Source organism: Delphinus delphis, chromosome 3 (genome assembly GCF_949987515.2).
Source record: "Delphinus delphis chromosome 3, mDelDel1.2, whole genome shotgun sequence".
NCBI lineage: Eukaryota > Metazoa > Chordata > Mammalia > Artiodactyla > Delphinidae > Delphinus > Delphinus delphis.
In genome coordinates this window covers 64,573,206-64,595,824 of record NC_082685.1, presented here as the reverse complement: position 1 = coordinate 64,595,824, position 22,619 = coordinate 64,573,206, and the positions used below count along the sequence as shown (strand labels likewise).

General features: G+C 38.8%; 1 protein-coding gene across 5 annotated transcripts in view; it reads right to left on the bottom strand.

Moving 5' to 3' along the window:
• RAPGEF6 (Rap guanine nucleotide exchange factor 6) overlaps positions 1-22,619 on the bottom strand; it is a 218,324-nt gene that overhangs the window by 69,026 nt on the left and 126,679 nt on the right. For 4 of the 5 annotated variants that reach the window (XM_060008898.1, XM_060008900.1, XM_060008902.1 and 1 more), the window contains 4 exons: positions 9,878-10,055; positions 7,704-7,840; positions 4,907-5,065; positions 4,169-4,321 (listed from right to left, as the gene is read on the bottom strand). In XM_060008898.1, the coding sequence (XP_059864881.1) occupies positions 4,169-4,321; positions 4,907-5,065; positions 7,704-7,840; positions 9,878-10,055 (627 nt within the window). The remainder of the gene's footprint in view (positions 1-4,168; positions 4,322-4,906; positions 5,066-7,703; positions 7,841-9,877; positions 10,056-22,619) is intronic. The other variant, XM_060008899.1, reaches the window with a different exon arrangement.

Below are 22,619 nucleotides of genomic sequence, written 5' to 3'. Positions count from 1 at the left end.
TAGGAACAACATAGCAGCTCAAGATAGCTTGTTTTATTGTTGTTACTTCCGGGAATAGAGGTTTCCTCTTCTATGGTTTCTTCATTCTAGTTCACCAGAGGAACCAGAAGTTCTATAGATAGTTTTTACATTAACTCAGAGTTTAACTCCTTGCCTGTTTCCCAATTTATAAAAAGGAATGCAAACAACATTTATCTACTGCTCCTTCTTGAGCTTCTGAATCAATGTTAAACTTTATTACCTTAGCAGCATTTTCAAAAATGGGTACACAAAACAAATACAGAAATTAACCAGATGTTAAGCCAAATATAAAAACCAACTGTTGCCCATAACCTCAAATTTCAATTTGTTGCATTCATCCAAAGAATTTCACTGGCCAGAATTATTGCATGGCAAACATAGATTAATACTAACAGTGTTCTTATTTAAGAATGTATTAAAAAATAAAAAAGGGTACCCCACTGCTAATAAGGTATGTAAATCATTTCTCTAGAAGGAAGTCAGAGGAAAGGCTCTTTGAATTACCTATTTAAGGGACAAGACAACCACAGGTCATTCCTATTCTTCTCCCACCCTCCAAAATACCCCAAGAACACCAAATTGGGTCTATCATTAAGGCAAATCACAATCTGAGTTCACTTAAAATGCGGTTCTTAGATCATATATAGCTAAGTCAGGGGTGGAAATGATCAACATGTTAAAGAAAGGCCATTATTCTGATTAGCTAAATCACTGAGGCAGGATCTCTGTGGAGACTAGGCCATATATTCAAAACCGTATTTTTTTTTTTTTTTTTTTCCCGGTACACGGGCCTCTCACTGTTGTGGCCTCTCCCGTTGCGGTCCGGACATGCAGGCTCAGCGGCTATGGCTCACGGGCCCAGCTGCTCCGCAGCACGTGGGATCTTCCCGGACCGGGGCACGAACCGCGTCCCCTACATCGGCAGGCAGACTCTCAACCACTGCGCCACCAGGGAAGCCCTCAAAACTGTATTTAAAGACAAGTCCCTGGGACTTCCCTGGTGGTTCAGTAGCAAAGAATCCACCTTACAATGCAGGGGACTCGAGTTTGATTCCTGGTTAGAGAATTAAGACCCCACATGCCACGGGGCAACTAAGCTCATGCACCACAACTACTGAGCTTGCACACCTCAGCTAGCAAGCCCACGTGCCACAAACTACAGAGCCCACGTGCGCTGGAGCTTGTGCGCCACAACTAGAGAAGAGAAAACCCGCACGCCACAACTAGAGAGAGGTCCATGCACCACAAGAAGATACCACATGCCGCAATTAAGACCCAACACAGCCAAAAATAAATAAAATAAATAAATAATAAATCAATCTTTTTTTTTTTTTAAAAAAAGACAAGTCCCATTGTCATGCAGAAGCATGTTACCAAATTGCTCACTAGCATCTAATAAGGTGGATGCTGGGTGACAGGGTACGCAGAGTGGGCAGGTGAAGGAGATGGCTGGCATGGTAGAGGTTGGTTATGATGAACAAATAAGTAAATATACAGAGCATAACAAGAGCCACTGTTGGATAAAGTATTTACAAGTAGGGGAAGGAAAAGGCTACCAAAAACTTTGTGGTATAGTACTGGAACTGGGAGTACTGGTATGAACTCTTGACTGTTATCAATAGATACATATAAAAAGATATAGGTGTGTATGAATTTATAGTAAATAAATACATATATTTCCTACCTCTGTCTGATGAAAAGTTCTAGAAGCAATGACACCACAGTAGCAGTGAACAGAGTGCCCAGATCTTGGTTTTTTAATGCTGTTCTCTACTAGAAGGATCCAGGGCTCTCTGGAGAAATGTCTGATTCCAAAGCAGGGGCAGTGAAAGATGAGCCTGGAACATCTCGTTTTGCCAGATAATAATGAAGCTCTCAAAAAATGATGGGGACATGTCAAAAGGAATCAGGAATCAGCCTTAAGAGAGTCCCACTGGCCAAATCTGGGACAATCTGATGAGCAGAACAACACTGATGGTAAGGGAATACAATACATGAGACCATAACAATATAATTAAAGAGGGGAGAATGCTCATTCTTACAGTAGAATGACAATAAATGTAGAAGAAGTAATGGAAATAGAAAATCACCATTACAGGCCGGAGTAGTCAATCGAAGTAAAGACTGGTGGATAGAGGTTTGTAAGACATACTGACACTATCCCAGAACATCAATGCTCCAAATGCTCATCAATTACAAAGGGTAAAATGGTGGCTTTAAGTGAAGAAACTTGACAGACACCAAGAGGACCAGGTGATTAAGGTTAACTTCACTGGTGGTGAGATAGGTTGACATTGTATGCTCCCTGAAATGATGCACTGAGAAAAGCACAACATTATTTCTGTGGAATTCCTGCCTGGAAAGCATGACTGTAGTCTGGGCATGAGGCAACACAGGATAGATCTTGTCTGAGGGTCATAGTACAGACTGTAAGGGCTGTATTCTTTAAAACTGCTGAGAACGTGAATAGGGAAAGACTGTTCCTGGCGTAGACTTAAGTGACATGATAACTAAATGCAACTGTGTGCCTGGATGAGATTCTGAACCAAAAAGGAAAAAAGAGCCATTGTTGGGATAGTTGGTGAAAATCTAAATAGCATCTGTGGACTGAATGGTTTTACTTTATCAATGTACATTTCCTAACTTGAAGGTTTCTATGGTGTTTATATAGGAGACTGTTCTTGCTTTTAGGATATACACAATGAAACATTTAGGAGTGAGGAGGCATCACATTTGCAGACTGCTCTCAAACGGTTGAAAAAGACTGATGATAATGGAGAAAATGCAGTGAAATGTTAACATCTGGGGAATCTGAGTCAGGGTGTTCTCTGTACTGTTCTTGCAACTCTTCTGTAAGTTTGAAATTACAGGGCTTCCCTGGTGGCGCAGTGGTTAAGAATCCGCCTGCCAATGTAGGAGACATGGGTTTGAGCCCTGGTCCAGGAAGATCCCACATGCTGCGGAGCAACTAAGCCCGTGCGCCACAACTACTGAGCCTGCACTCTAGAGCCTGCAAGCCACAACTACTGAGCCTGCATGCCACAACTACTGAAGCCCGTGCGCCTAGAGCCCGTGCTCTACAACAAGAGAAGCCACTGCAATGAGAAGCCTGCGCACTGCAACAAAGAGTAGCCCCTGCTCGCTGCAAGTAGAGAAAAGCCAACAAAGACCCAATGCAGCCAAAAATAAATAAATTTGTAAAAAGAAAAAAGAAATTATAAAAATATAAGGCTCACTATGAGTCTTCATAAAAAGATAGTCTATGGCAGTCCACATATATACTCATTTTTTTCTACATAGAAAGCTTACGCCTATCAACTTAGAAGAAAAAGACAGTGTTGAGGAATAGCCTGACTCCTGAGAAATATCTTATCTGACACCAGTCCCTCTTATTGTTAAATAAAGCTTCTGCACTTATAATGAAAAATAACACATGTACTTATTTTGCAACCAAGACTTGCTTGAAAAGAAAAAAAGGTCATGCATTTACTTCTTCTCTTGCACCTAGAATTACTCTATTTTACATCTACATGTCATAAAAGAGACAGGGAGATGGGAGAGTGGAAGGCAAGGGGGCAAGGAATAGGGGAGAGAAGGAATTAGAGAAGGGAAAACAATATGGGTAGTAATACTCAGATTCTATAGCATGCTAAGGCTTTTGATTTGCCACATTTAGCCCTAATAAAGCCCTGCCATAGCATCCCCATTTTCAGATATGAAAATTGAGGTTCAGAGAAGTTAATGTCTATTTCAATGCCACAGAGATCTAGTAAGCACTCATCTAGGATTCTTTATGCATTTATGGTTGGTCCTTTCAATTTCTGTTTTGTTTCTAAATATTGCTGTCTTTGATGAAATTAATTCCCATTATCAACGGATCATACAATAAATTTGAGAAGGAAAATTCTGACTGGTATATTCTAAATAATATCTTTCCATACTGATATTAAATGGCAATGTTACCCTTCCTCAATAAAATGTGTAAAAACCAACTTAGAAAAAGTCAAAAGAATTAACACATTTATTTACACTAGATCCCAAAGTTAATGAATTATCTTGCACTATTCAAAAAGTGGTTCAAAACCTTTTAAGCAAGATGAAAGCTTTATTCTATCAATAACAAGAAAAATAAGTAAAAAATACCCACCTTGATTACAATGTGTCCTTTCCTGGTTCCACTGCGATCTAGTTCACGGTGCTCATGTACCATAACAATTTCTCCTTCTTCCTCAACTTTATGGGTATTTTTTTCCACATGATTTAAAATTCTCCAATAATCCTGCTGGGCTATGCAGACAAACTGTCCGAGAACAACATGGGGACAATTAATGAACCTATAATACATAAATATATCACTATGCACCAAGGCAGAGCACAAAGGTGAGAACTCAAGTGGCATAAGTTCTTTTTTATTTCATCCCTTCATTCCTTAACAAAAATCAAGATAAAATAAATAATTCATGCACAAAGAGACCAAAGAAATTAAATCCATTTGAATTCTGCTCTAAAAGGAGAAGTGAGCATCTACTTCTCTCAAAACTGACACTATGCAAAGAAAACATGAAGCAGGAGTAAGTTAGAAACAAACAACTCAGAAGTTCCTATTTCTTCCTCTATTGAAAAAAACAAAAAAGAGACTGAGCTGGCTAATATCAGATAGAAATTTAACAAATCAACGTTTATTAGATATATTCTCTTTTAAAATATGTATAGTTTGTTCAATTCCACAAATATTTGAGTCTGATATAAAATCTAGTTTCCTTTATTAACTGTGAGCTTTTCAAACCCCAATTCTCAAATCAAGCTATTTTATTTTGGGGAAGGAAAAAAAAGCTCAGCCATTTAAAATCAAGAAACAAGAGTACACAAGCAGACATAAGCTTACCTGACAATCGTCTACTTTAGTCCTAACAACTCCATGCGTGTACTGCTTATCCAGAGTGGGTGTAATTCCAAAACTATTTCCCATAAAGAGATTTTCAACTTTTCCATCTGGATGACTAATTTCTACAGTGCCGTTTAAAATAACATACCATGAGTCAAGCTATAGAGAAAAATATAGGCTTTAAGAATCTTTGGGAAAAGAGGGTTACATGTTAACTTTGAAAAATAATCAATCAATATATAGAACTCGTATAATTTAAAAAAGAAAAAAGAAGATCTGATTATATTACTAAATACTCTGTCAGTAACACCCTAATCCTGTTAAGCCAACCACTGAAGTTTATTTTACTCTTTCTTCTTTTAGTCACCAAATGAAATCGGGGACTCTCAGTAAATGTTACGGTTAAGACCACCAGCTCTGGGCTTCCCTGGTGGCGCAGTGGCTAAGAATCCGCGTGCTAATGCAGGGGACTATGGGTTCAAGCCCTAGTCCGGGAAGATCCCACATGCTGTGGAGCAACTAAGCCCGTGCGCCACAATTACTAAGCCTGTGCTCTAGAGCCCGTAAGCCACAACTACTGAAGCCCCCACGCCTCGACCCTGTGCTCCTCAACAAGAGAAGCCACCGCAATGAGACGCCTGCGCACTGCAACAAAGAGCAGCCCTGCTCACTGCAACTAGAGAAAGCCCGCGTACAGCAACGAAGACCCAATGCAGCCAAAAACAAAATAATAAAAAAATAAAAGGCTACAAATGGCACAGTCCCATTAATACAAAAAAAAAAAAGACCAACAGCTCTTGGAATTTGAATCCAGAATCTGCCACTGACTACCTGAGTGACTCTGGGCAAGTTTTTTAACCTCCTAGGCTTCAGTTTCTTTACTGCTAAAATGGGCATAACAACATTACCTATCACAGGACTTTTGTGTCCATTAAAAATGAGTTTAATACAAACCATGTGATTAGAATAGTGTCTGGCACATAGCAAACATTCAAAAGAAAGAAAGAAAAAAAAAGGGAGCTAGTGATTAATTCAGAAAAACTATTAAAAGCCTGAATTTTAAGGCATATCTTAAAAAATACTGAAAATTTCTCCTAATGTTAAGAAAATACTGCTCTCAATTTATACCAAAGTATTTAATGCTCTAAGGAGACATATTCTAAGGCCTATTGTATATCAGTAAAAGACTACTTGTTCTCATGTGGTATCCCTTTTATTAGCCTAAACTTTCAATTTTAATGTGAATCAGTTTTAATGTGATTTAAGGGAAATCTGGATTATCAGTTCTGAAGGAGAATCACTGGCAACAAGAAATATTTTTTCAAAACTGTTTTTTTTTTAATTTTTAGTTATTTCAAATATAAAATACACTCATTGTGGAATTTGTGGATTACACAAATTACTTGAGGACAGGGGCTGTACTGGAGTTTTCCACCACTATCCTCACTGTGTACCTAGCACAAAGTAGGCACACAACAAATTTTTGCTGACAGAACCGTGGAATATTAAAAGAAGACAAAATTTGTGGAAAAGTAAAGTTATTCAAAACCCCACTATTTATACAGTTGTCATCAAAAGTTTAGTATTTTTCTCCCATGTTTATATTATTTCATATTGTTTAACTATTTAGACTATCCTGTCCTTTTAAAAAAATTTAATACTATACTCATTTGTTCATCAAACTTTTTTTTAGTATATCCTATGTGCCAAACGATTTCTAGGATACAGGGAGAAAGCATGTAGACAAAGCTAGAGCTAAGGCCCCTGCCCTCAAAGATATCTATCAAATTTTAAAATAACTTGAAAACCTATATAATATTATAATAACCTGTGGCTATATAATAATTTAGTTAACCACTGTTTTTTTCAGGGGGATATATTTTGGTCATTTCCAATTTTTACTATTATACACATCCTGCAATGAATATCTTTTGGCATAACTCTTTGAGTTTTATATTGTGTCTGGAGGAGAGACATTAAAAAGGGGAATAATGGGTTAGAGGCTGTTAATACTTTGAAGCCCATGTTAAAAATTTCTAAATGATTTTCCAGAAATACTGTTTATATTCCTACTAGCAGTATATGACAATGTGCACTGACTGACATTTCACCATTAATTTTTATCAGTTCGATAAGAAAACCAGTGAAGTGCTACCTAACAGCAGTAACACTTTTCAATTCCTCTGAATCCTCCCTCTGCCCATCCGCAAGTTGCCATCCAAGCATTTCTGAAAATAGAATTGCCACATAATGCCTCAACTGATAGCAGTCTACTAGGAGGCACAGGTACCAATACATTTCCTTCATTTAAAAAAAATGTATAATATGAAAAAGGGATAAGGAGATTACATACTTGAAAAACATTTTAATAATAATGTTATAAATATACTAATATAACAATAATTACTGACATGTATACACTGATGTGTATAAAATGGATGACTAATAAGAAAAAAATAAATTAATAAACAAAACAAAACAAAGAATTAAGAAAATTTTTTAAAAATCTTATAATTTAATTTGAGAAATAAAAACAAATTTGGTCCAATGAATATTAATTACTGAACATCTATTCTGTGCAAGGTCCACTGCCAGGAAATCAAAATTAAGACAAAATAAAGCAAAAACAAAACAAAACTTATCTTTTCAGAAATTATAACTATCCCAGACTCAGCAGTCATTTAAAAAACTGTATAAATTTTAAAAGTCAAGATCTACACAAGTTTATGAAAATTAAATTATTCTAAAAATTAGTTGCTATAACCAAGTAATGTGTAACATCTATTTGCTAACCTACCTCTTGCCCATCTTCAAGAATAATAGCTCCAGCCTGCTCCACCACTTCAAAAATCATCACTGAGCAGAGTTCTCTCCTTACAGACATGGTCATGTTTGCAAAAGCAGGAAGCTGGTGCATAAACTCCAGTAACTGTTCTGTTAAAAAACAGAAATTCTAGTTTAGTGACCATCAAGGACTACAGTTTAAAGATACAATAAAATCCAGAATCCAATACCCAATTTTCTAATCAACTTAGGAATTCATGCTGCTTAACTAGAGAAACCAAGATACAAGATGACTGTTGCTTAAAAAAAAATTCAGTTATTTGGTTAACAGATATATTCAGACTCACATGAAAATACAGGCATAATGGAAGACACCAGAATTCACAACCTCCAGAGAGAACCAGGAAACTACACAGATTCAGATGAGCTGGAGAGTTTAGCTAATTTTCCTAGCAGGAGATGCTATTCCATGGTGGTTACATTTAGTGATGTCCTTTGATCTAATAGATTAGTGTAAAAGGCTTTTGTTTGTTTCTTTCTAGGCTAGAGTTTTTAAACAGTTATTAATAAATGTCAGTAAGTAATTAAATTAGGGACAACAAATGTGAATACTAGTTTAAGATTTGTCAAAGCAACTACAAGGTAACTCTTTAATTTAACCAACAAATGTATGAATACCTGCCTCAGGCCATTCCCTGGTATAGATACATGAGCAATAGAGATAAAGGAAAAAACATTTAAGCAGTCAGCTAAGGCTGAAATAGAAGAAATAAGGTGCTATCTATCTACAGATAACTGGAAGTTAATCATATTTCAATTTTTAAGAAAGCCTTGTGAAAACAGCATAGTGTACAATTCTTTATCACTAAAAATGCACTTACAGTTGCTGTCCAGATAGCATTCAAAACATGAGTCTCAACTGTAGGTTGCATAACTATATTATATGTTATTAGCATGGCAAGGAATGTTCAAACGTATTGATCTTTACTCCCATAGATTATAATTATTAGTAGCAGTATCTTCTGACTTGAATCACAGCAGTATGACTCTTATAAAAGGGAAATCTAGGATAAAATCTTAATTGAATCATAATATATAACAACACTAAGTAATCTTTGTCCTTAAAGATAACATTAGCATCTTTAGTATTACTCAACCTCCAACGTACAGTAAGTAGTTCTATAAGAAATTAAAGGAAAATTCATAAAATTTGAATCAAAAACTATACACATATTTTTTCACGCTACAGGCAAAACTATGATTTTTGATAACATTTGAAATTTTTTTGAATTCATAGACATTGAACACTGATGCACTGTGTTTTACATGTCTTATGGACATGGAGGGGGAAATCACTTTACTGCAATCAAAGCTATTGTTTTATAAATTGGGGCAGCCAGAATATGAGGACTATCTCGCTGCAACATCCATCACCCTAATGATGGCCAGAGTTGATTCAGCTGATCTGGCTGTCTAGGCAGGTGTCCCCTTCTTCCCTTCACCACTCCACACATGCATCCATCCTGAAGCTGTACACTTAGTCAAAGAGGACAACTTGTCCCGATAGAGGAGAACCTTCCCTGAGAAAGGAGTACTGTCCTTCGCTTACGGATATATGAACAGCTGCGTTCCACTGCTAGAACCTCCAAAACAAGCTCTAACATTGGGGCAGCTAGCCTCAAAGACGGCCCTAAACAATTCTTGCCTCTTGATATTCACGTCCTCGTGCAGTCCCCTCCCATACTGCACGAGGGTTGCTCTGTATGATAAACAGAATTGGGAAGAAGCAATGATGTATCATTCCTGAGGCCAGATCATAAAAGATACTATGGCATCTGCCTTATTCTCCCCTGAATTACTGGCTTTGGGGGAAACCAACTGCCATGTGGTGAGGACATTTAAACAACCTCTGGAGAAGCCCGTGTGGAGAGGAACTGAGGTTCTATGCCAAAAGCCATGTGAGCAGCCACCTTGGAAGCAGATCCTCCAGCTTAGCCCAGTGATTGTAACTCCTGCCACATTCTGACTACAACCTCATGAGAGACAATGAGCCAGAACGACTCAGGTAGCCTGCTCCTGAATTCTTGACCCACAAAACCTTCTTGGAGGTAATTTGTTATGCACCAATAGGTATCTATATATAAACTGAACTATAAAATTCCTATTGTGAACAGATGTATTTCTTACCAATGTCATCATCAGTTTTGTCTGCAGGTTCTTTTTCAAGACATTCTCGAACAAGATCTCGCCCCTGCAGTGGATCTGTTCGATCAATCTCTTCATCTTCCTCTTCTTCATCTTCAGAATCAACAGGTCCTTCTGGAAGACGTGTTAAATCTACATCTCCTACCTCACTTTCCGTAGCCTACAGAAAGAAATCTTGATCACTTACCATTTCATGTTATAAAAATTATATGTCACAATCTGAATGAAGCAAAACTACCCCTCCCACCAAATATTATCAAGAATTAGGCAACACTGTATGCTCTATCAAAAACAAAATGCTACTTATTTATAAAACGTTTCTCTCTGCCTAAAATACAAGTCATCATTTCAGTGTGACATCTAAATTGACAAATCTGAGCCAGTATGTATAAAATGGTCAAGAGACTCAAACATCACTAAATGTACTAATACCTGCTTTCCAACAAACACTTGTATTCCTTAAAAGTACATTTCCTAAAATATAAAGTGCAAGAAAGAGAAAGACAGTTTACCAACAATCATTTTAGGAGTACCTTGTTAGTATATGCTGGGTGTTATAAATAAGGTATTATTCTTTCAGCACTAGGTTTAGAGTCTAGTAGGGTAGACAGTCATGTAAATTAAGAACAGAAGTATAAAACAGCAGTACTGAAAAGTGCTAAAATTCAACAACTGTGAAGGATTGAACAAATACTTCTCTCTTTCCAATACCTTATTGTTGAATCTAACAGTAAGCAAAGAAGAGCCAAGGTTACTCTACCAGGGGTACCCAACCCCCCAGCCGCAGACAGGTTCTGGTCTGTGGCCTGTTAGGAACCAGGCTGCACAGCAGGAGGTGAGCTGCCACCCCCTCCCCCCATCGCTCCCCATCGCTCGCATTACCATCTGATCCATCCCCAACCCCCCCCACCCCATCTGTGGAAAAACTGTCTTCCAAGAAACCAGTCCCTGGTGCCAAAAAGGTTCGGGACCACTGCTCTAAGCAATCTTAAAAAAATAAACTTATACTTACAACCTGAACTTTGCAAACATACTAGTCTCAGATAGTTGTAAAAGAACTAGCAGACTTTTAAAAAACTATGAATTTAAATGTTACTCATAGAAAACAAATAAAATAAATAAAATTATTTATTTACTTTTTGTACTTTGTATTTTTTACTTTTTGTACTTCAGGACAAAATCAAATTGTCCTGAAGTGGATTATTAGGCAATATTTCTAAATATTATACTCAGTTGATTCATATAATAATAAATGAAAAAGCATGAATACTAAAGCAGATATGGAAAAAATGAGTAGAACGTACAGAAATTTCATAATAAATAAGCACTCATACATGAGAATTATTGAAAACTATGGAACCTTCATTCAAATATTTAAGTCTCATCTCCTGTGTTGAACATTTACTATTTTGTCTGCCCAGAAGAGGTTCTTCCTTCTTTTAGGGAGTTGATGTTCCTCTCCCACTTAACCCAGAGATTTCAAAGGGAAACAGTGCCCTGTTCCTGGCTAGGGAAGCTAAGGGAGAAAGTCCTTTCCTCTGGATTTTTATAACTGGAGCTGGAGGGCAGAGCACCCTTTCTCCTCCGGTTGATGAATTGGAAGAATGTGAGGCAGAACAGCCTACAGCCACATGGGAATGCCTTTCTGTGGTGGGAGAAAATGGAATCAACTGGCAGAGAAAAGGGCAGGGGAATGCGGAGGAAGGACATTGAACAAGACAGCAGACACAGAAAGAGATCGAGACAGACAGATGCAGAGCAACAAAGCAAAAAAACAAAAATATATCATGCAGGACAGAGATGGAAAAAGCACAGCATGTGCAACAAAGATGACCTGTGACAGAACGTGTCACAGAGAGAGAGAGAGGAAGAGCAATCAAGCAACAAGGAGTCAAAGGACTAGAGAGACAGGCAAACAGGGGCAGACACACTTGCAAGCATCCAGGTTCCTTGAGGCCAGAGCTGCCTCTGCTTTCTCTGGGGGTCAATAACTTATCTGTTCTGGCTTTAGTTAATTCAAGTTAAGGCTCTGATACCTGCAACTGAAAAGAGTTCTGATTTGTTATGTAAGACTAGGTTCTATACTTCTTTTGGACTTCTGCACAGCTTTAAGTAAGAGCTTTAATCAATAGTTAACAAACTAGATTAAACACCCAACTTGAAATCTTTAAGATTAGATAAACTGGCTCTTAAGGCTCTTATAGGGGCAATCCTATCTTATGACCAGCATGCTCTCCTGAGTTACATTTTGGTTATGAAACTTTAGGGTTTAAGCAGAGTGCATTTCTGAATAATATACCTTTGGAACTAAAAACTTGTTAAAAAGTTACAATCTATTTTCAAAGATAAGTTGTTTTAATTTAAATGTGTAGATACTAAAATGACTTTTCCAAAACCCAATTTATCTACAAACACTGATTTTAATCTAAGAAATGAGTGTTAAAAAACACTGAAGCAATATTTTTTACACACAAGTTAATTTTTCAGAATATAGATGCTCACCTCTGGAATAACAGCCTTTTTCTCTTTTATAAAATTTTAAGGACAATCTACCTTAAATCTGAGTTTTTAAACTACCCTGTCCTCATCTCAATCTCAGGTTTTCATCCCCTGACCAAGACTATTTCAACCTAGTCTCATTCTTATCTTTTAGATTATGTCTGATAAAAAGATGGATAACTCAAAACATAAAAAAAGGCAACGGCTTCCCTAGCGGCGCAGTGGGTGAGAGTCCGCCTGCCGATGCAGGGGACACAGGTTTGTGCCCCGGTCTGGGAAGATCCCACATGCCGCAGAGCGGCTGGGCCCGTGAGCCATGGCCGCTGAGCCTGCGCGTCCGGAGCCTTTGCTCCGCAACGGGAGAGGCCACAACAGTGAGAGGCCCGTGTACCGCAAAAAAAAAAAAAAAAAGGTAAGATGCAAAGGTGGGTGGGGGTGCGATGAATTGGGAGACTGGGATTGACATATATACACTACTGATACTATGTATAAAATAGATAACTATGAGAACCTACTGTATAGCACAGGGAACTCTAATCAGTGCTCTGTGGTAACCTAAATGGGAAGGAAATCCACAAAAGAGGGGATATATGTATATGTATAGCTGATTCACTTTGCTGTACAGTAGAAACTAACACAACATTGTAAAGCAACTAAACTGCAATAAAATTTTTTTTAAAAAAGGCAAGATGCAGTTCAGTTATGTGGATAATAGGGAAGGCTTACTGTCATCTGCACGAAAAGTGAAGATATTTTAAGAAAATAACTCTTTAGGTAGAATGAAAATCATGGGTAGTGACTGGGAGATGACTATTAAAAGAACTCTTTTAGGAACTTTCTAAGGCCATCTGCAAAGGAAAGAATATAATCTCTTCTTACCATTGTCCTCTTTTACCTGTACTTTTATCAAAGTAGGATAAAAGAAAAAGAATGAATAAAATTAGTTAAGAGAACATACTCAACTGCTAAAATGTTAAGAGTCTACAAAAGGGATAAGGTGGTAAAATAAGAATGAAGAATAAAAATATGGGGACTTCCCTGGTGGCGCAGTGGCTAAGAATCTGCTTGCCAAAGGAGGGGACACAGGTTCGAGCTCTGGTCCGGGAAGATCCCACATGCTGCGGAACAGCTAAGCCTGTGCGCCACAACTACTGAGCCTGCGCTCTAGAGCCCGCAAGCCATAACTACTGAGACCATGTACCACAACTACTGAAGCCCGTGCACCTAGAGCCCGTGGTCTGCAACAAGAGACGCCACCACAATGAAAAGCCTGCACACCGCAACGAAGAGTAGTCCCCGCTCACTGCAACTAGAGAAAGCCTGCGCACAGCAATGAAGACCCAATGCAGCCTAAAATAAATAAATAAATAAATTTAAAATATGTACAGCTTTAAAAATAAATAAATAAAAATATGAAAGAGTCTCAGTCGGAGGAAGATGGCATAAGAGTAAGACGCGGAGATCACCTTCCTCCCCACAGATACACTAGAAATACATCTACACGTGGAACAACTCCTACAAAACACCTACTGAACGCTGGCAGAAGACCTCAGACTTCCCGAAAGGCAAGAAACTCCCCACGTACCTGGGTAGGGCAAAAGAAAAAAAGAATAAACAGAGACAAAAGAATAGGGACGGGGCCTGCACCAGTGGGAGGCAGCTGTGAAGGAGGAAAGGTTTCCACACATTAGGAAGCCCCTTCGCGGGCAGAGACTGCGGGTGGCGGAGGAGAGCACAGCAACAGGGGTGCGGAGGGCAAAGCAGAGAGATTCCCGCACAGAGGATCAGTGCCGACCAGCACTCACCAGCCCGAGAGGCTTGTTTGCTCACCCGCCGGGGCGGGTGGGGCTGGAGCTGAGGCTCGGGCTCTGGTTGGAGCGCAGGGAGAGGACTGGGGTTGGTGGCGTGAACACAGCCTGCAGGGGGTTAGTGCACCACGGCTAGCCGGGAGGGAGTCTGGGAAAAGTCTGGACCTGCCAAAGAGGCAAGAGACTTTTTCTTCCCTCCTTGTTTCCTGGTGCGCGAGGAGAGGGGATTAAGAGCGCTGCTTAAAGGAGCTCCAGAGACGGGTGCAAGCCGCGGCTAACAGCGCGGAACCCAGAGACAGGCAGGAGGTGCTAAGGCTGCTGCTGCCGCCACCAAGAAGCCTGTGTGCGAGCACAGGTCACTATCCACACCTCCATTCCGGGGAGCCTGTGCAGCCCGCCACTGCCTGGGTCCCGTGATCCAGGGACAACTTCCCCGGGAGAACGCATGGCGTGCCTCAGGCTGCTGCAACGTCATGCCAGCCTCTGCTGCCTCAGGCTCGCCCCTCATCCATACCCCTCCCTCCCCACGGCCTGAGTGAGCCAGAGGCCCCGAGTCACCAGCTCCTTTAACCCCATCTTGTCTGAGCGAAGAACAGACACCCTCTGGCAACTTACACGCAGAGGCGGGGCCAAACCCAAAGCTGAGCACCGGGAGCTGTGCGAACAAAAAAGAGAAAGGAAAATCTCTCCCAGCAGCCTCAGAAGCAGCGGATTAAATCTCCACAATCAACTTGATGTACCCTGCATGTATGGGTGGAATACATGAACAGACAACGAATCATCCCAAATTGAGGAGGTGGACTTTGAGAGCAAGATTTATTTTTCCCCTTTTCCTCTTTTTGTGAGTGTGTATGTGTATGCTTCTGTGTGAGATTTTGTCTGTATAGCTTTGCTTTCACCATTTGTCATAGGGTTCTATCCGTCCGTGGTTTTTTTTCTTTTTAAAAAAAATTTTTTTCTTAATAATTATATTTTATTTTAATAACTTTATTTTATTTTATCTTACTTTATTCTTCCTTCCTTTCTTTCTTTCTACCTTTCATTCCTTCTCCCTTCCTTCCTTCCTTTCTTTCTTTCTACTTTTTCTCCCTTTTATTCTGAGCCGTGTGAATGAAAGGCTCTTGGTGCTGCAGCCAGGTGTCAGGCCTGTGCCTCTGAGGTAGGAGAGCCGAGTTCCGGAAATTGGTCCACCAGAGACTTCCCAGCTCCACGTAATGTCAGATGGAGAAAGCTCTCCCAGAGTACTCCATCTCAACGTGAAGACCCAGCTCCACTCAACCACCAGCAAGCTACAGTGCTGGACACCCTATGCCAAACATCTAGCAAGACAGGAACACAACCCCACCCATTAGCAGAGAGGCTGCCTAAAATCATAATAAGGCAACAGACACCCCAAAACACACCACCAGACGTGGACCTGCCCACCAGAAAAACAAGATCTAGCCTCAACCACCAGAAAACAGGCACTAGTCCCCTCCACCAGGAAGCCTATACAAACCACTGAACCAACTTTAGCCACTGAGGACAGACACCAAAAACAACGGGAACTAAGAACCTGCAGCCTGCAAAAAGGAGAACCCAAACACAGTAAGATAAGCAAAATGAGAAGACAGAAAAACACACAGCAGATGAAGGAGCAAGATAAAAACCCACCAGACCTCACAAATGAAGAGGAAGTAGGCAGTCTACCTGAAAAAGAATTCAGAATAATGACAGTAAAGGTGACCCAAAATCTTGGAAATAGAGAAAATGCAAGAAACATTTAACAAGGACCTAGAAGAACTAAAGATGAAACAAGCAATGATGAACAACACACTAAATGAAATTAAAAATACTCTACATGGAATCAATAGCAGAATAACTGAGGCAGAAGAATGGATAAGTGACCTGGAAGATAAAATAGTGGAAATAACTACTGCAGAGCAGAATAAAGAAAAAAGAATGAAAAGAACTGAGGACAGTCTCAGAGACATCTGGGACAAAATTAAACGCACCAATGTTCGAATTATAGGGGTTCCAGAAGAAGAAGAAAAAAAGAAAGGGACTGACAAAATATTTGAAGACATTATAGTTGAAAACTTCCCTAATATGGGAAAGGAAATAGTTAATTAAGTCCAGGAAGCACAGAGAGACCCATACAGGATAAATCCAAGGAGAAACACGCCAAGACACATATTAATCAAACTGTCAAAAATTAAATACAAAGAAAACGTATTAAAAGCAGCAAGGGAAAAACAACAAATAACACACAAGGGAATCCCCATAAGGTTAACAGCTGAACTTTCAGCAGAAACTCTGCAAGCCAGAAGGGACTGGCAGGACATATTTAAAGTGATGAAGGAGAAGAACCTACAACCAAGATTACTCTACCCAGCAAGGATCTCATTCAGATTTCATGGAGAAATTAAAACCTTTACAGACAAGCAAAAGCTGAGAGAGTTCAGCACCATAAAACCAGCTTTACAACAAATGCTAAAGGAACTTCTCTAGGCAAGAAACACAAGAGAAGGAAAAGACCTACAATAACAAATTTCCATTAGTAAGAAAATGGGAATAGGAACATACATATCGATAATTACTGTAAATGAAAATGGATTAAATGCTCCCACCAAAAGACACAGACTGGCTGAATGGATACAAAAACAAGACCCATATATATGCTGTCTACAAGAGACCCACTTCAGACCTAGAGACACATACACACTGAAAGTAAGGGGATGGAAAAAGATATTCCACGCAAATGGAAACCAAAAGAAAGCTGGAGCAGCAATTCTCGTGTCAGACAAAATAGACTTTAAAATAAAGACTATTACAAGAGACAAAGAAGGCCACTACATAATGATCAAGGGATCGATCCAAGAAGAAGATATAACAATTGTAAATATTTATGCACCCAACATAGGAGCACCTCAATACATAAGACAAATACTAACAGCCATAAAAGGGGAAATCGATAGTAACAGATTCAGAGTAGGGGACTTTAACACCCCACTTTCACCAATGGACAGATCATCCAAAATGAAAAAAATAAGGAAACACAAGCTTTAAATGATACATTAAACAAGACGGACTTAATTGATATTTATAGGACATGCCATCCAAAAACAACAGAATACACGTTTTTCTCAAGTGCTCATGGAACATCACAAATCAAGCCTTGGTAAATTTAAGAAAATTGAAATTGTATCAACTATCTTTTCCGACCACAACACTATGAGACTAGATATCAATTACAGGAAAAGATCTGTAAAAAATACTTACACATGGAGGCTGAACAATACACTACTTAATAACAAGATGATCACTGAAGAAATCAAAGAGGAAATCAAAAAATACCTAGAAACAAATGACAATGGAGACACGACAACCCAAAACGTATGGGATGCAGCAAAAGCAGTTCTAAGAGGGAAGTTTATAGCAATACAATCCTTCCTTAAGAAACAGGAAACATCTCGAATAAACCACCTAACCTTGCACCTAAAGCAATTAGAGGAAGAAGAACAAAAAATCCCCAAAGTTAGCAGAAGGAAAGAAATCATAAAGATCAGATCAGAAATAAATGAAAAAGAAATGAAGTAAACGATAGCAAAGATCAATAAAACTAAAAGCTGGTTCTTTGAGAGGATAAACAAAATTGATAAACCATTAGCCAGACTCATCAAGAAAAAAAGGGAGAAGACTCAAATCAATAGAATTAGAAATGAAAAAGGAGAAGTAACAACTGACACTGCAGAAATACAAAAGATCATGAGAGATTACTACAAGGAACTATATGCCAATAAAATGGACAACCTGGAAGAAATGGACAAATTCTTAGAAATGCACAACCTGCCAAGACTGAATCACGAAGAAATTGAAAATATGAACAGACCAATCACAGGCACTGAAATGTGATTAAAAGTCTTCCAACAAACAAAAGCCCAGGACAAGATGGCTTCACAGGCCAATTCTATCAAACATTTAGAGAAGAGCTAACACCTATCCTTCTCAAACTCTTCCAAAATATAGCAAAGGGAGGAACACTCCCAAACTCATTCTACAAGGCCACCATCACCCTGATACCAAAATCAGACAAGGATGTCACAAAGAAAGAAAACTTCAGGGCAATATCACTGATGAACATAGATGCAAAAACTCTCAACAAAATACTAGCAAACAGAATCCAATAGCACATTAAAAGGATCATACACCATGATAAGTGGGGTTTCTCCCAGGAATGCAAGGATTCTTCAATATACGCAAATCAATCAATGTGATACACCAATTAACAAACTGAAGGAGAAAAATCATATGATCATCTCAATAGACGTAGAGAAAGCTTTCGACAAAATTCAACACCCATTTATGATAAAAACCCTCCTGAAAGTAGGCATAGAGGGAACTTTCCTCAACATAATAAAGGCCATATATAACAGACCCACAGCCAACATCGTCCTCAATGGTGAAAAACTGAAAGCATTTCCACTAAAATCAGGAACAAGACAAGGTTGCCCACTCTCACCTCTCTTATTCAACATAGTTTTAGAAGTTTTAGCCACAGCAATCAGAGAAGAAAGGGAAATAAAAGGAATCCAAATCAGAAAAGAAGTTAAGCTGTCACTGTTTGCTGATTACATGATACTATACATAGAGAATCCTAAAGATGCTACCAGAAAACTACTAGAGCTAATCAATGAATTTGGTAAAGTAGCAGGATACAAAATTAATGCACAGAAATCTCTGGCATTCCTATACACTAAGGATGAAAAATCTGAAAGTGAAATCAAGAAAACACACCCATTTACCATTGCAACCAAAAGAATAAAATATCTAGGAATAAACCTACCTAAGGAGACAAAAGACCTGTATGCAGAAAGTTATAAGACACTGATGAAAGAAATTAAAGATGATACAAATAGATGGAGAGATATATCATGTTCTTGGATTGGAAGAATCAACATTGTGAAAATGACTCTACTACCCAAAGCAATCTACAGATTCAATGCAATCCCTGTCAAACTACCACTGGCATTTTTCACAGAACCTGAACAAAATATTTCACAATTTGTATGGAAAGACTAAAGACCCCGAATAGCCAAAGCAATCTTGAGAACGAAAAACGGAACTGGAGGAATCAGGCTCCCTGACTTCAGACTATACTACAAAGCTACAGTAATCAAGACAGTATGGTACTGGCACAAAAACAGAAATATAGATCAATGGAACAGGATAGAAAGCCCAGAGATAAACCAAGCACATATGGTCACCTTATGTTTGAGAAAGAAGGCAGGAATGTACAGTGGAGAAAGGACAGCCTCTTCAATAAGTGGTGCTGGGAAAACTGGACAGGTACATGTAAAAGTATGAGATTAGAACACTCTCTAACACCATACACAAAAATAAGCTCAAAATGGATTAAAGACCTAAATGTAAGGCCAGAAACTATCAAACTCTTAGAGGAAAACATAGGCAGTACTCTCTATGACATTAATCACAGCAAGATCCTTTTTGACCCACCTCCTAGAGAAATGGAAATAAAAATAAAACAAATGGGACCTAATGAAACGTAAAAGCTTTTGCACAGCAAAGGAAACCATAAACAAGACCAAATGACAACCCTCAGAATGGGAGAAAATATTTGCAAATGAAGCAAGTGACTAAGGATTAATCTCCAAAATTTACAAGCAGCTCATGCAGCTCAATAACAAAAAAGCAAACAACCCAATCCAAAAATGGGCAGAAGACCTAAATAGACATTTCTCCAAAGATGATATACAGACTGCCAACAAACACATGAAGGAATGCTCAACATCATTAATCATTAGAGAAATGCAAATCAAAACTACAATGAGATATCATCTCACACTGGTCAGAATGACCATCATCAAAAAAATGTAGAAATAATAAATGCTTGAGAGGGTGTGGAGAAAAGGGAACACTCTTGCACTGCTGGTGGGAATGTGAATTGGTACAGCCACTACGGAGAACAGTATGGAGGTTCCTCAAAAAACTACAAATAGAATGACCATATGACCCAGCAATCCCACTACTGGGCATATACCCTGAGAAAACCATAATTCAAAAAGAGTCATGTACCAAAATGTTCATTGCAGCTCTATTTACAATAGCCAGGAGATGGAAACAACCTAACTGTCCATCATCAGATGAATGGACAAAGAAGATGTGGCACATATATACAATGGAATATTATTCAGCCATAAAAAGAAACGAAATTGAGTTATTTGGAGTGAGGTGGATGGACCTAGAGTCTGTCATACAGAGTGAAGTAAGTCAGAAAGAGAAAGACAAATACCATATGCTAACACATATATATGGAATCTAAGAAAAAAAATGTCATGAAGAACCTAGGGGTAAGATGGGAATAAAGACACAGGCCTACTAGAGAATGGACTTGAGGATATGGGGAGGGGGAAGGGTAAGCTGTGCCAAAGTGAGAGAGTGCCATGGACATATATACACTACCAAACGTAAAATAGATAGCTAGTGGGAAGCAGCCGCATAGCACAGGGAGATCAGCTCGGTGCTTTGTGACCACCTGGATGGGTGGGAAAGGGAGGGTAGGAGGGAGGAAGACGCTAGAGGGAGGAGATATGGGAACATATGTATACGTATAATTGATTCACTTTGTTATAAAGCAGAAACTAACACACCGTTGTAAAGCAATTATACTCCAATAAAGATGTAAAAAAAAGATATATGAAAGAGTGGTCAGAAACATGCTAAAAAATTACAAAGCATTTTGTAATTTTTAAAAAAGTGTACAAAATGTGCTACATAGAGTCCAAGGTCTAAATCCTTGACCAGGGCTTCCCTGGTGGTGCAGTGGTTTAAGAATCCGTCTGCCAATGCAGGGCACACAGCTTCCAGCCCTGGTCCGGGAAGATCCCACATGTCGCGTAGCAACTAAGCCCATGCACCACAACTACTGAGCCTGTGCTCTAGAGCCCGAGAGCCACAACTACTGAAGCCCATGCGCCCAGAGCCTGTGCTCCGCAACAAGAGAAGCCACCACAGTGGGGAGCCCTGCACTGTGACGAAAAGTAGCCCCCACTTGCTGCAACTAAAGAAAGCTTGCAAGCAGCAATGAAGACCCAACGCAGCCATAAATAAATAAAATAAATTTTTAAAAATATATATAAATCCTTGACTAAACAAAGGCAAGCCAGGTCTTTAAGGTAAAGGTAGATATGAGGACCACCAGGACTGGTAGTCACTATATGATGCTGCTGAGGATGCAGTTCCTAGGAAAAACGTTTCTTTAATAACTAGATAAGATCTTTTTTAAATGTAGTATCCACAATATCCAGCATACAATATAAAATTACTAGACAGATGAAGAACATGGAAATGTGACCTATAATCAGGAGAAAAATCAATCAATATAAAGAGATGCAGGAATGATGAAATTAGGAGACATGAATTTTTGACATTTATTATAAGCAAATTCAAGGATTCAAAAGAAAGTACAAACATAATTAAGGGTAAAATGGGAAATACCAATAAAGAAATGTAAACTGCAAGAAAAGTAAACTTGAAGAAGGGCAATAAAAACTACCCAAACTGAAGGAAAGAGAGGAAAAAAGCCAAAAAGAAAATTGAACAGAGCCTCAGAGACTCACATAATATCAAGTTGTTAGAAAAAAGTAGGTCAAAAGGTATGCCACATTCATTAATGTAGGGTTCGAAAAAGATCGGAGCCCTGGCCTTTCAACTATTTTAACCCAGCAGTTGGAATACAGCAGACCCTCAGAAATATTATGATAAATAGATTAAGCCCAGAAAAAAACAAAAGTATGTTGGTGAAAGGGCTAACAAGTATTAAACTTCTTGCATTTTTCTTGTTCCCACAGTATGAATGTGTCTCTGTGTATATGTGTAAATATAATTTGGTGAGGCAGACAGTCTGAGGTGATTTTCTGTTAACTTGGCCTTCTCCAAATAAACCACCAGCGGATTTCCTTTTCCTGTTTGCATCTACATAAACATGGAGGTATGATGAGGGGAACTACAGGTTAGAATAAGAAGTTATACAAGCTTATAGAAGCCACATTCTCAAATTTAGAGCAATACTAAGCCAGAATCTTAGACTTTCAGCACTTATCTTTTCTGAATTCCCATTTTTAATATTTCATTCAACCTTTTTCATGGATCACTTAGTCCTTATGTTTTCTCTCTGTCTTTCTAGTCAGGGCAAGAACCCTGTGAAATTAATCCTTCACAATAATGCTGTCCAGGCTGGCCCATTCCATTATCTCTACAACAGGGCAGGTGGTCAAAGTAATGCCTCCCTTGCTCTGGATCATCAATTAGTTAGCAGTGATCCTCTGCATTTTCCCTGGAAATATTGATTTCTACTTTCAAATGTAATTCAACTAAAAAAAATTCTAGATTGCTTTCTAAGTGCCAACACTGTGCTT